The sequence below is a fragment of the Notechis scutatus genome, chromosome 4 (assembly GCF_049901735.1).
Source record: "Notechis scutatus isolate UNSWTSFEM ecotype Mainland chromosome 4, rNotScu1.2, whole genome shotgun sequence".
In the NCBI taxonomy this organism is placed as follows: domain Eukaryota; kingdom Metazoa; phylum Chordata; class Lepidosauria; order Squamata; family Elapidae; genus Notechis; species Notechis scutatus.
The window spans coordinates 143838175-143851835 of NC_142012.1; the positions used below are offsets into that span (position 1 = coordinate 143838175).

General features: G+C 36.3%; 1 protein-coding gene across 4 annotated transcripts in view; it reads left to right on the forward strand.

Annotated features, from left to right (window-relative positions):
• The window catches only part of ARHGEF26 (Rho guanine nucleotide exchange factor 26), an 83569-nt gene that overhangs the window by 20284 nt on the left and 49624 nt on the right, over positions 1–13661 (forward strand). The window contains exons 1-3 of one of the 4 annotated variants that reach the window (XM_087965205.1): positions 4817–4969; positions 7329–8433; positions 11337–11376. In XM_087965205.1, the coding sequence (XP_087821331.1) occupies positions 7378–8433; positions 11337–11376 (1096 nt within the window). In that variant the 5' untranslated portion in view covers positions 4817–4969; positions 7329–7377. Of the gene's footprint in view, positions 1–4816; positions 4970–7328; positions 8434–11336; positions 11377–13661 lie in introns of those variants that run through there. The other 3 variants (XM_087965208.1, XM_087965209.1, XM_087965207.1) reach the window with 3 other exon arrangements.

Genomic DNA, 13661 nt, shown 5'->3' on the forward strand with positions numbered 1-13661 from the left:
TTTAGACAAATTATTAAAGAGTTGCATTAACCGCAAGGTCCTACAAAAGGTTCCCATTTGTAACATGTGACTGTAAAAGCTGGAACATTAGACTGAATGAAGAAAAAAAACCATACTGTTGAATTGCATTTCTTGAAAAAATTATTGAGAATAATACCTTAGTCCCCAGGAAAAGAAAATGATTCATTAGTAGATGAAGTACAACCAGATTATTGTTTGAAGCACTAATAATGAAGCTAAGCTTCAATGTTTCTGATACTTAATGAAATGGCAAGAGTCATTATAAAAGATCATGACACTTGGAAAAATCAAAGGCAACTCAAAACAGAGAAAAAAATGTGACTTGATGCAATCACAGTGACAAGAACCTAGTGAAGTAATTGTTGATCATTAGTGTGACAAAATGATGTCCATCAGTTAAGAAAAATAAAAAAAATAGAAAATTAAAAAGTTACTCTCCCCCACCTTTGGAACAATGTTCCTGCAGAAGTTAGGCCTTCTTTTTCTGTAGTTGGCAATTCCTGCCCAAGCAATTTTATTATAAGACTCACCTATGTGTGAGTTGGGTGGCTATATAAATCTATTTAATAATTAAAAATAAACACAAAACTTGAACCCCAAGAAGCAAAAATTGATAGAAACTTCATGTTACATCTGGAATCATCCAGAAAACATGTTGAAGTATTGTATGCTTGATTTTCCCATCATCCCAATTTGAAAGCAACAGATAAATTTAGAATACAGAGTAATCTTGGGATCAGATGAGTTTTTGCCAACTCACTTTATTCAACTCAACCATTAAATCTGACCTCCCAGTTCTGTCTGGGTGTCAAGTAGGCAGAACACAGAATAAATAAAATCTTCAGAATATTGCTGGTAACCTATGGATAGTTCTCTATTTCCTAGCTCTAGTTGCCTTTCTTGACCAGTGAAAGAGGAACAGGAAACAAGAAAGGAAATGCCATTCCTATTCACCCTTCGAGAAAGCTCAAATTTTAAATCTAAATTACTAGTATGAGCATTTCCTTTTTCCTGTACTTAGAAATAGATGGTATAATTATATTGCCTTTGACACTACTTCTTATTTACCAGCAATGAAAAATGGCATTTGGACTTTATTTCCTGCTGATGGTTTAACAACTACTTTTTGTCCTTTTTAAAGGTGGTTGTTCAGATTATTAATGTATTTTAATTACTACACTGTAAATTGCTGCAAAAGCATTAATTAAGGGTGACATGCATATAAACACATTAAAAAAGTGGTCACAGGGAAATAGCTTTCTACAAATAGAAAGAGTCACCCCTTAAAGCCTGTCCTCATTAGTAGTCCTTAGCAGGGTTCAGTTTTTATGGTGGCAATAGAAAATGTTGCTGGCATAATAATGCATTATCTTGACAATCTCTATCCTCCTTTGTGTTTGTTGGCCTTGCTGGGGTTTTGTGATTTAGAAAACAGTGGGATAAAGCTGTGTAAATCATGGTCTGACAAAGGTCACCCTTGTAGGAATAGGGACAAAACTCTGGTTGCTAGGCTGTTCTACTGATGCTGTAAATAACTAATAAAGGAAGGTTCTGAGATGTAATTTTGCATGTACTACTGACAATATCAATTTAAACACAGGATCTATTTGCGTTATGCTTTGGCCTGAATAATTATTTTGGTTTGAAAATTTATGGATTGAAGAATTGCTGTGTTGCCATGAGGACAAAAGCCAGTGAAATTACTGCTAGGTTCCTACTTTGTAGTAAACCATAATTTTGTCACCAAAGCTTTATTGAATGATATAGGGTCCACACAATCTTTCTGTGTATTTTATAAATCACCAAAACTATATTATATTATATGTTATATAAATATATATATATATAAAATATATATCGCATGGCGATATGGTGTGATATGCAAACACAGTGCTGTGTGTAAAAGCTCACACATGTTCTGGTAATATATTATCTAGGCAATAGTAAGAAGTCACCTTAGTTCTCCTTGGGTGAGGGAAGCATTTTGCATTAAAAAAGAGAAAATGTGATTCTCAACTAGAAGTTTCATGTCATTCTGAATGCTTCCTCTAGTAGCTGGGAGAGATTTTTGCACATCTGTGCAGCTAATGTATTGGTTGCTGCTGTTGGTTGTATCAGAACATATTACTTTACCATACCTACATTAACTCAAGAAATTGGTATGAAAAGTGTTTTTCTTATCCATACTGTTCCAGTTTTGCTAAGGAAAAATAGTATATATATATTTATATTTTATACTCATGGTTTTAAAATAGAGTGATTTTCTGACTTAATCCTAATCCTATCAGAAGTTTGATGTTAGCATACAAAATTGTCAGCAGACACATGAGAGAAAAATCTTTGTCAACTCAAACCATACAGTAATTGTAATCTTCATCAACTCTGAAAATTGCGATTTTTTTTTATTATGGAATTGCAATAATAAAGAAAACCTCATTTATTTGATTTCTAGCTTGCTTGGCATACAAATAGAGGTGGCTTCTCTGAAAAAGAAGTTGGCAAATCTACATATTTTAAAGTTGCCAAGTTTGAAAAGGACTGGTATACAGGAATTCTAATGAATGCATTCAGGAGCCTTTGAAATTCTTGAAGCTATCTAAAAACCTCTTGGCAAATTTGCATGATATACAAATAGTTTACTACTTTAAATGTTTTTCTTCTCATCCTTAAAATTACAGTATGTACCAAAGCCTTCAAAAAGTTACGACATCTCTGAAGCTGCAGGCTTTGGTGCTTAGTAATTTACAAAGATAGCCAACATTATTTCTGCTTATTTACAATCCAAAATCATGACCCTTCTCTAGATGTCATCATAAACTTCATTTGGAATGCTGTGAGATGATAGCAGAAGGTAATAATGATGAAAGGATAACAGACCAGAAAAATCATTGCAGCTGGGGATACAGAAGAACAGGAAAGACTCATTGTACTTCATTATAGCAGACATTTTTAATTAAAAAAAAAGTGGGGTGATAATGGCAATTCTGCAATGAATTGTATGGACACTTTCCTTTTCAATCCTCTAGGTTCATAACTCTTCCATAAGAATTAAGGTTAAATATTGGAACACAGCACCAGGGTAGAAAGGTTAGAGTAATAATGGACAATTATTTGACAATTATTTTACTAACTGCACAACAAGCATGCGGGACCTTTGTAATACAGAGAGGTTTCTTTTACTTGACAAAGTACTTTTCTTCTTTCCTATTTGTCCACTGAAAGCATGGTCCAATAATGGCAATGCAAGAAAAATCTCACATTTCTCAGCTCCTAGCCGTTTTTTTTTTTCTTTAGCAAGAGCAAGAGCATTTAGACTTATATACTGCTTCACAGTGCTCTCTCTAAGAGTTTACTGAGTCAGCATATTTCTCCCAACAACCTGGCTCCTCATTTTACCGACCTCAGAAGAATGGAAGGCTGAGTCAACCTTGAGCCTGGTGAGATTCAATCTTCCAAATTGCAGTCAGCTGGCAGTCAACAGAAGTATCCTGCAGTACTGCACTCTAACCACTGTGCCACCGCAACTCTTTACTGTTTTAGTACTTGAAACTCTGAAATTGTTGAATCTCATTTTGAATTGGCCCATTATATGTGGGGAGCCAGTTTAGTACTTTAGATCAGACTGGAAAATGTAGGTAGATGCATAAAATTTATGCATGCTTGATATACTTTACTGAGCAGTAGCAAGGCTACAGAACACAGCCCCATGTTTGAGTGAGGTAGTGTAGCTCCACTCCTTAATGAGTTGTAACAGCCAAGGCCTCCATTTAGGTTCCAATACCTTTAATTTGTCAGCAGAGCATAATTAAAAACCCTATGACATAATTATGGCTTATTTAACACTGTGAAAGCTTATTACATTTTAGCATTATATGAACCAGTCCACTATGGTAGGGCTACAATATCCATATGGTTTTACTCAATTTAATTGGTATGGTCATTTTACTAATTACTAACAATAAACTAACATATCCACGTGGCAAACATCCAAACTTCAACCAGATAACAGCAAAAATGACATCAGTTTTCCTTACTTTTTGCCATCTGGATATCTGCCACTTAGACCTGGCTGCCCAAACTATGGCTAGTTTAACAGATCATGCTTTATTTTATTTTTTATTTTTTAAAAAAACCTGTTTAATTTGTGCATTAACCAGGATAACGGGCGAGTCTTCATGTTTATTAGAATTATCAGTAAGTCGATGAAGGAGAAAGCAAAGTTCAACATTGCTTCTCCCCATCAAAATGCGCTCCTGGTGGCAAGCAGTATTTCATTTAATTATATGACAATCCCAACCACGTGATTTGTTTTTACGCCTCATCCAGGTGGTCCCTTCTTGTGGATCCTGCAGGGTGCTCGCATCTTTTGGTCTGATAATATGTCATATATTTTGTCTATTGCGGTCTTTGCACTTCTGTTCGTCCCACAGACTGAAATAGCTCAAAAGACTCCCCCGCTCCCTATTTCCTCCTCCGCCCCTTTTGGAAACCATCCTCTTCAGCCTGTTAGGACCGGGGCGTCTGATTCCCAAACGCTGCCTGATTGATGGGACCATTTCACGCGCCCTAGACGGGAGGGTCGTGTCTTTGCATGCAAAATAGACCAGGTTCTTTGGAGACGGGCGGAGAAACCTCGGGGTGGGGAGGGGGATTCGCGATTCTAAGCCGCCCGAGTGCCCGCGAGGCGGCGGCAGTAGCAGCGGGGATAGGCTTTCATTACGCCCTCCTGTCGAGTTGAGAAGGTGGGGTTTTGCCTTGGCGAGGGCGGGGCTCCGAGGAAGGCCGAGCACGGTGCGGGAACGGGACAGGAGGGCAAGGAGCAGGTCGAGTTTGGAGCGAGCGCCTGGAGCGCGCGGGAGCAACCGGTGGGAAGTGTTTGGCTGCGCCGAAGCTCGGAAACTTTGCCAGTCCTTTGCCGCCGCCTTTACTTTGGTGCGGTTCCGATGAGGTGAGTTGGATGGGTTTCATAGGGGAAAGGTTAGACTTGACCCGAGAAGGGGAGGGGGGCTTCTGTATGTTGATATTTTGGCGGGAAAGACGCTTGGGCTCCCCTAGTTGGGAGACAAACTGGCAGGACCCCCCCCCCCTTTCTCGCAGAAAGTTTCCCTAGCAGCCGCTGCAGTTAAAGGGATCTTGAGGGGGAGGGGGGCTGAATTGGTGATTGTAAACACGGTGCTTCTTCCATCGCTGAGCATGTTGATTGAGGGTGGGGTCTTACAATCCTCTAGAAGACTTACTGTAGGGAATCATGTCAGTGCTCTTAAGACTGCTAACGGGAACAGTGAGCTGGTATGCGAGCAGTTACAGAGGAATGCACAATATAGGAATTACACTCGTGCTTCTGCTAGGAGTGAGAGTTCAGAATTTTCTTCTTAAAGGTGCAGTCTGCTTAATTCAAAGGCTTCAGAAGGATTATGCGTCCTGGAAGGACAAAAGGAGGAAATAATAATAATCCTTCGTTTCAGATACTGTTCACTTCGAGGGATCGCGCACAGAAGGCTTCTCCCCTCCTCTTGTGCTTCATTATGTGTCATAAACTCAGCCAAACATTATCAAAGAGTGCTGATTCAGAACTATTGCAAGTGTATTATGGCCTACAGTTGGATTAATGGGGATGCTGAAATTCTTGTTTGTTGTCCTTCTTAATGCTAACTGTGTAATGTTGTAATCCTCAAAACAGGCCTGGCCTTTCTCAGCCTCAGGCTAAGCGATTGGGTAAACAGGCATTCTTGAGCATGGAGTTGTTGGAGCAAAACATAGTTCTTAACCCCCATTTTAAGTATTTTGGAACAAATGTCTAAAAGCAAAATCTTAGCTGCTGCTATCTTTTGCTTTTAAAAACTAATGTTGTGTAATAAATATACAAGTTTGTAAAACATTCCTAGACTTTGTACAGTTCTGTTTATCAGATTGGGGTTCTGCTGGCAGGAGGCACAATTTAATAAACTTTGCTGCTGAACTGCAATCTTGTACATGTTAGCTCAAAAATGAATACCCTGGAGTTCATTGATGCTTTCTTCAATGTAAATTTATGAAGGATTTGTTTTCTGGGAAAGGAGGTGAAATTTGTGCTGCTCTGCAGCATGTAATGCCATTATTCATTGTTGAAACAGTTTGGGAACAGGTTTGTCATACAGTAGCTTCTTCCTTAGGATTCCTTGTGGACATTTTGGGGTATATTTTAAGGTATCTCCACCTGTTCTGGGAGGCACTGTTAGGCTTTGTACAAACTACCTATTTCCTTAATAACCCTGAAATATTTGCATAATTGTTTCTGAAATATGGATTGGTGGTGCTATTGAGTGAGATTAGATTTGATGAAAAAAAATTACTCCAGACTGCATAACTATGAAACCTACTATGAAACTTTAAAAAAATATTTTTCTACAGAATTTGTGATAGGAAATATAAAGAGTTCTTAATTTGCCTGTCTGCTGGAGAGCAGAATGTGACTTGTAGATCAACAGAAACTGATCCAATACAAATGATTACTTTTCCTTTGCTTTGCCTTCTGGAATAGCAGTGGCTTATGTTAAATTATTCTTGGCTAGTATTCTTGTGCTGTAATTAAGTAGACCTTTTATTCAAAAAACAGCCTCACTGTTTTAACTGCATGTAGAATAAGAAACTGCCTACTTTAAATGTCTCGGAAAAACTTCAATTAAAAGTTTTTAATTTTTTTCTGGCACAAATATAGTCAGTCACCCTTTTCATGTTATCATGCTGGGAATAACTCTAAGAATACATTTGAGACTGCTTATTTATTTAAATGTTAAACTCTGCTTGCATAGATCCACTATTAGTAGTGTACCCACCAGCTATAGGACTAAAATCTTAGAGTGTTCATCAAGCATTTTTTTATTTCATTTTATGGAACACAATTTTTCTCCTTTATTCTTTAACCACAATGATGGGGGTCTGTGGGAAGATGGAAAACACAAACAATTTTTGATATTTTGATTTGAATGAAAAATATCAATATATCATAATTATCTTCCATCAGTGGGGTCTGGGCAATTACTGTTTAAAAGAAGGATCTAGAACTTAATCCATTCCTCCTCTGTACTTGTGAGAAACATTTGAATGGTATCCATCAGCTGTGCCAGCTTCAAGCTGCTACTCCTCGAATCCTCTTCCAAGGGTACTAGACATACTTTAGAAAAGATAGTTCCTTTTTTTAATTAAAAAAAGTAAAACTGAAATGATGGACACTTTCTCTTCTACCTTCTCCCCATCAAGGGTGATTTGTTAGATTGTAGCTACTGAATGATTTAAGTTTTTGTTTTTCCTTTTTTGTTGTGCAATAGGCCATACTGCATTTCTGTGTTGATGATGAATTGACCTCAGTTCTGGGTTATGGATGAACAAAATGAAATAGACTTTTCCAATAACAACATTACACCATTGTGGAAGAGAAGATCAGCGCATCGTGGGCATTTGCATACAAAGAACAAACATAGACCACAGTCCTATCAAAGTTCCACTGGGGTCCTCTTCACAGATTTTCCTGTGGAAGACAAAGATACATTCACTTTAATGCAGCGTGATGAAACAATTCCTTCTCCGGACAGCAACTCCATTCAAAGAGGTCCCTTGCTTTTGACCTGTAAAAGTGTACCAAATGGAAAGGTTCAGTTTCCAGAACATAGAATCTTATCTTCAACGCTTTCTGATCAGTCCCCACAAATCTTGAAAATGGTTTCAAATAATTCTATAAACTTTTCATCTACTGGTTGTATAGATTCAGCAAGCAGTAAATCAACTTACACAAGGAAGGCTTCTAATCAAGCATCACTTAGTCCTGAGAAGGAACATATTGTTTTCACATCAAGCCTTGGAGTGTTGCCACCTGAAGTTGTACATTCGCCAAATAATAACACAACCATTGCCTTAGCATTACAATCCAGTCAACTTACTAAAAACCTTGAAAATGAACCTGTTCGCCTGCATGCTCCCTCAGACATTCTGCATTTGCCTCTGCAAAGAATACCATCAAATCAGAACGACCAATCAGATAGGTCATCTGTGACTCTGAGCACAAATAGTCTTGCTGCATTAAAAGTGGGGAAACAGCAGATCATCCCCAAGAGCTTAGCTTCTGAAACAAGAATAATTGGCAAAGCTAATGGTCAGAATTCAGAGCCAAACAGCAGGGTACTTAAGGTACGCAGCATGGTGGAGACTCTTGACGCACCTTTAGTAGCCAGTGAAGATGATGAAGCAGAAGGGGATGTGGAAAGCCCAGGGATGCTAAAGCGTAGCTTGAGGTCTACTTCATACCGACGAGCTGTTGTGAGTGGTATTGACTTTGATGGTATTGCCAATATTAAAATGAAAAGCAAACTGTCTCAGCCAGTGCTGAAGGCAGTCATAGAAGATAAAGAGAAATTCTCTAGTTTAGGAAGAATAAAGGTAAGTAAATAAGTGAAATTATTAAGAGTTCACAGTCATTGGTAGTACAGATGGTCTTATTTTGAACATTTGCTGTTTTAGTTTTTATGCTGCAAGATCAGGATAGTATTTTAACCCTAGATTAATAGGGAAAAATGGGAGAAATCTTACAGGTTTAAGGATGAGAAAGGAAATATTCATCGTAAATGAGTGTGATAATAGCTCCACCACCAAATGAATCTGCAAAATCTTCCTAAATAGACCCTTGCTATTATATGTAATATCCATTTAGGGGGGGAAACTTAATAGTTAATAGTTATTTTTCTTAAAATGTATGTATTTTAAGTCTTTTTACAATTCATCACCCACTTTTCATTATCTGTGATCATCCTTTATTTACTCTTAAGTGGGAAATTAATTGAAACTGCAATGCTGGAACATCACAGTGGGTTCTTTATTTCATCAAGTACTTTTAGTAGCTATCCAAAATTTTATCCCTATGACATTCATATTGGATGAGGTCTTGTGTCTGAGATGTTTCTCAGCTGTAGCACAAGCTCTGGATACAAATTCAATTTTCTTCTTTGTGTTCAGAACTTGGTTAGTGCGAAGTATTGTTCAGTGCAGAAACAAACTGTTGAGAACAGTAACTTTGCCCCTTTAGGTACTGTAACTCTTGTTAGAATCAGAGGCAAGCCTCACTTTTATCTCAGAAAAAAGTAGGTTCATGCATTGATTTGCTTGATCTTTCTCCAGACTGGCAACCTAAAATGTTTATATGTATGAGAGTGAAATTACTTTTGATAAATTTCTATTCATATACTTAAGTTTATGACATTGATGTAAACATGATTGTTCCAGATTAGGTCAATATGCCCTGATGGAAGACTTGGGATTATACGTTTTTTTCTATTATATTTATGATGCTAATTATTTCCTGGTTGTAAATATCTCCATAACTTTGATGGAAATATTGCTTAGGCAATATTGCTTAGGCAACAATGCGCTTCAGTTATACTTCAAGATTAATCCACTTTATAGAGATTCTATTAATTTTATATAGGATAATCATGGAACTGGCAAACTGCCAGGATGCAAAGATGCAAGCTAATGAATTCATTCTTCATAAACTTTTTGTGCAGCTTACATGTCCCATATAGATTCCAGCGTGTGTATTTGGATGCATTATTTGGAGTTGGGTTTTTTTCCCAGATAATTGTATTAAGGGGATAGATATATCCTCAAATCAATTTTTCTGGCATCATTAATTTGTATTGGTCAAAAGAAACTGACAGAGTTGCTATCTCTTCATGTAGAACCTTTTGCATAAAGAAAAGTTAAATTTCCCAGAATTTAAAAGTCAAATAATTTGCTCAAAGGCAATATCTGTATAACTCAATTACAGAGTTCAACACATATACAATGTATAAGGTTGACTCAGCCTTCCATCCTTCCGAAGTTGGTAAGATGAAGACCCAGACCCAATATGTTGACTCTGTAAACCTCTTAGAGGGGTCTATAAAGCACTGTGAAGCGGTATATAAGTCTAAGTGCTATTGCTATTTGGCACAGGTTTTCTTACTAGATTTTACTGGAATTTTTGTATATAATTTTGCTAATCTTGTCTTTACTAAAAGCAACATGATTTTTTTTTATTTACAGTCCAGTCTTTGTTAGACACCAAGGTATAGCTGTCTAGCCGATATTTTTTTAAAGGTCATAATCTAACCCCCTGCTTGGGACTTCAAGAGATTTTATCCAGGAATGTATGCATTAAACTATTAAAAAAACATTTCTTTTTTAAAATTCCATTTTGGAATGTAGATATCGTCTGAGGAATGTTAAGGATTTTTTTTTTAGTATCACTGAGCCACTGTGTCGTTTGTTTAGTTTTAGCTTAATGTGTTATGAGCCCAGGCATTGTGTTTTTGTAAGTTACCTAGTTACTTGTGATTTAACTAACAGATCATGACTATCCTGTTCTTTTCATTTCAATTCTTCTATCATGTTGAAGCTGAATGAGGTAAATTGTGATGCAAGAGGTGTATCTGTCATTCCAGCCTTCGTCTGACCTCTGGTTTTGATCTGTTGGTTTTGATCTTTTATGTAACTCTGGGACCATGAAGAATCTGCTAGGTGGAGGTGGAATATGTCAGTCCTATTACATGTATCCAAATTTCAATCCAACTCCCTAAACCAGGGGTATCAAACTTGCAGCATTGCTTGACGTATTGCGACTTTTCCTCCCTTCACTAAAACAGGAGTGGGCATGGCCAGCATGTGACGCATCTGGCCCACAGGCCACGAGTTTGACAGCCCTGCCCTAGACTTATCAAATAATACAATATTTGAACTGTGAAGATATTATCTGTGATGGAATACATACAAAGTCTAAAAATGCTTTAAAAAACTTGAAAAATAGAAATCTGGATAAAATCTGGTGCAGAATAGTAATTTTCTATAGAACTAGAGAGTATTTTTGGGATAATTAGGAAAAAAAAGTCTGGCTTTCCTTTTTTAAACAAATGCTATTGACTTTAGGGGTTTAATAAAATCATTTACTGTATGCGTTTTATTATGCTTAACCACAGTGAATCATTTCATACTTTAACAAAGAATTTAAATTTTTTCTTCAGCCAAAACATTACTGAGATGCATGTTAAAAGTCTGTTATTTTTAATCATTCCTCTAATTTCAGCAGAGACAGTGATTGTAAGAATGGTTTTATTTTGTGAATGGGTTTGGAAAGTTCTGGTTCAGAATCAGAACTGTACCAAAGTTGTAGATCTCTTGGAAGGTGGCTACTATCCTAACTTACTAATGATTAAATATGTTACGGAAAACATTTGAAATTCATGTATTCTTATTCCTATTTTCACCAGTTTCCCCTTCTTCTTCTCTATTTTCTTTTTGAAATATTATAGAAGAAAATGCTAAAAGGACAAGGGACCTTTGACGGACAAGGTAAGAACTGCTTGGATATACTGTACTTATTTTTAATGATATATTGTATAAAGAAGTTTATACAAGAACCAAGTTAAGTTTTACTCTGCAAAGCAAAGTTTGGGTCAAAGGTGTAGATTCTTCTGTTTGTATTAACAGGGTGAGACAAAACCAAACCAAAGTCATTGCAGCAAATACAAAGTAGCATTATTGTTGCAATATCCAGTAGGGTTCTACCAATGATATGGATAGGAGAATAGCTGGACCAACTTTATAATGTATTCAAGTAGAGTAAAATAGGAGAAGAAAACTTCCTATTGCAAAGAATAGTTGCAATTCTGTCATATTGTATAGCATTGGTTATGTCTTATTTACAATGCTTCCCATTTGTCCGCATGGGTATTGTGAATTACTTTTGTTATCATTGTTACTTCTTGGCTATAATTTACATATTTTCATCACTTGTAGGCATCACTTTGATTTGTTTGTTGGTCATTTGCAATTCAGATGTCTGTGAATTTTTTAATTCATATTTTTTTCTTTTATATTGTTCAAGCAGTCTTGTCTTTGTTCATTAAATGCCTTATATTTCTTAATTTTTGAGACTGCTTCATTTTTGGCATATATATACATATATATATATATATATATACATATATATACATATACATATACATACATACATACATACATATATATATATATATATATATACATATATATATATATATATATACACACACACACACACACACACATATACACATACACATATACACATATACATATATATAAGATAAGATAAGATAAGATAAGATAAATTTATTGTCATTGTGCTCAGGAACCTGAGAACAACGAAATAAGGTGCTCTTTCGCAACATACAACTAAACAACACCAAAAGATATATACAAATAACAATATAAAACAAATTAAAAAAAATAATTTAAAAACATACATACATATACATACATACATACATATACATACATACATATATACATATATGTATGTATGTATCTATGTGTGTGTGTATATATATATACACATACATACATACATACATACATACATACATATATATGTTTTCTTAAGTTTTCACGGGTATTTATATGTATGGTATTCAGCTTTGTTTGGGTATTTTCCCACGTCATTATAGTTGTGCTTTTAAAGTTGTCACAACGTTTCGGCAGAATCTCATCTGCCATCATCAGGCTTCTGTATAGATGAACACAAAAATGCAGTAAAAAAGCTGGGACATACTTCCTCACTAGTCCAACACATGAAAGCCCCAGGTCATAGCATTGACTTCAATGGCACCAAAACCCTAGCCACTATAGAAAATCTCAGCTACAGAATTATCAGAGAAGCCATAGAGATTGATAAAAAGACCTGAAAGCATGAATAGAAGAGATGACTCCACCAGACTGTCAATTATCTGGAAGCCTGCACTCTCAAACAAAAAAAATCTCCACACCACAAGCCAGGCAAACACCTGGGCACAAACAGACTCCCCCTGATACCTCCAGCTCAAACACACCACAACCAGGCACCCAAAGGAAACCTAGCTTCCTAATAAATGATAGCTGTCCGTTTACTCTGAGCCAAGCCGCACTAAAAGCCTCCAATACGGGAAACACAATGTTGCCAGCCAATCAAGACAAAAAAAGCTACAAAACAGAGAGAAGATATTAGAAACACCAATCAAGCAGAACACAGCAAACTCCAAGACCAATAAACACAGACAAAGACTCCCAACCAATCAGGATGAAGAAAAAACCATTCTGGCTCAGCAGTAGGTTAGCACCAAATTTAAAACAGAAACGGCTGTGAAAGTCTGACTCACAGACGAACACAATACAGAAGCCTGATGATGGCAGATGAGATTCTGCCGAAACGTTGCTACAACTTTAATATATATATATATATATAGATAGAGTATATATAGATATATATCTATCTATACATATATAGATAGATAGAGGGGGGGAATGCTTTATCCTGGTCTGTGATCATAATAAAGACTTGATTTCATCTACATATGCTGTTGGTTTAACATATTGCAATTTTTAATATTTTTTTACACTTTCAGTGGCATCCTCACACTTTTTTATTACCAGTGTAACTTATTTATATATCCTGTATTTTAGAAATCTTAGGCTTTTAGTCCAAATTGTAATTTGAACAGTTGAAAAATAACATGATAAATTGAAAGCAAGGGTCAGGTCCAATTAGTCTCCCCCCACTCCAAGAATATTAATAACAGGAAAGCAGACTTGATAGGATTGATCCCAGGTACATATACATA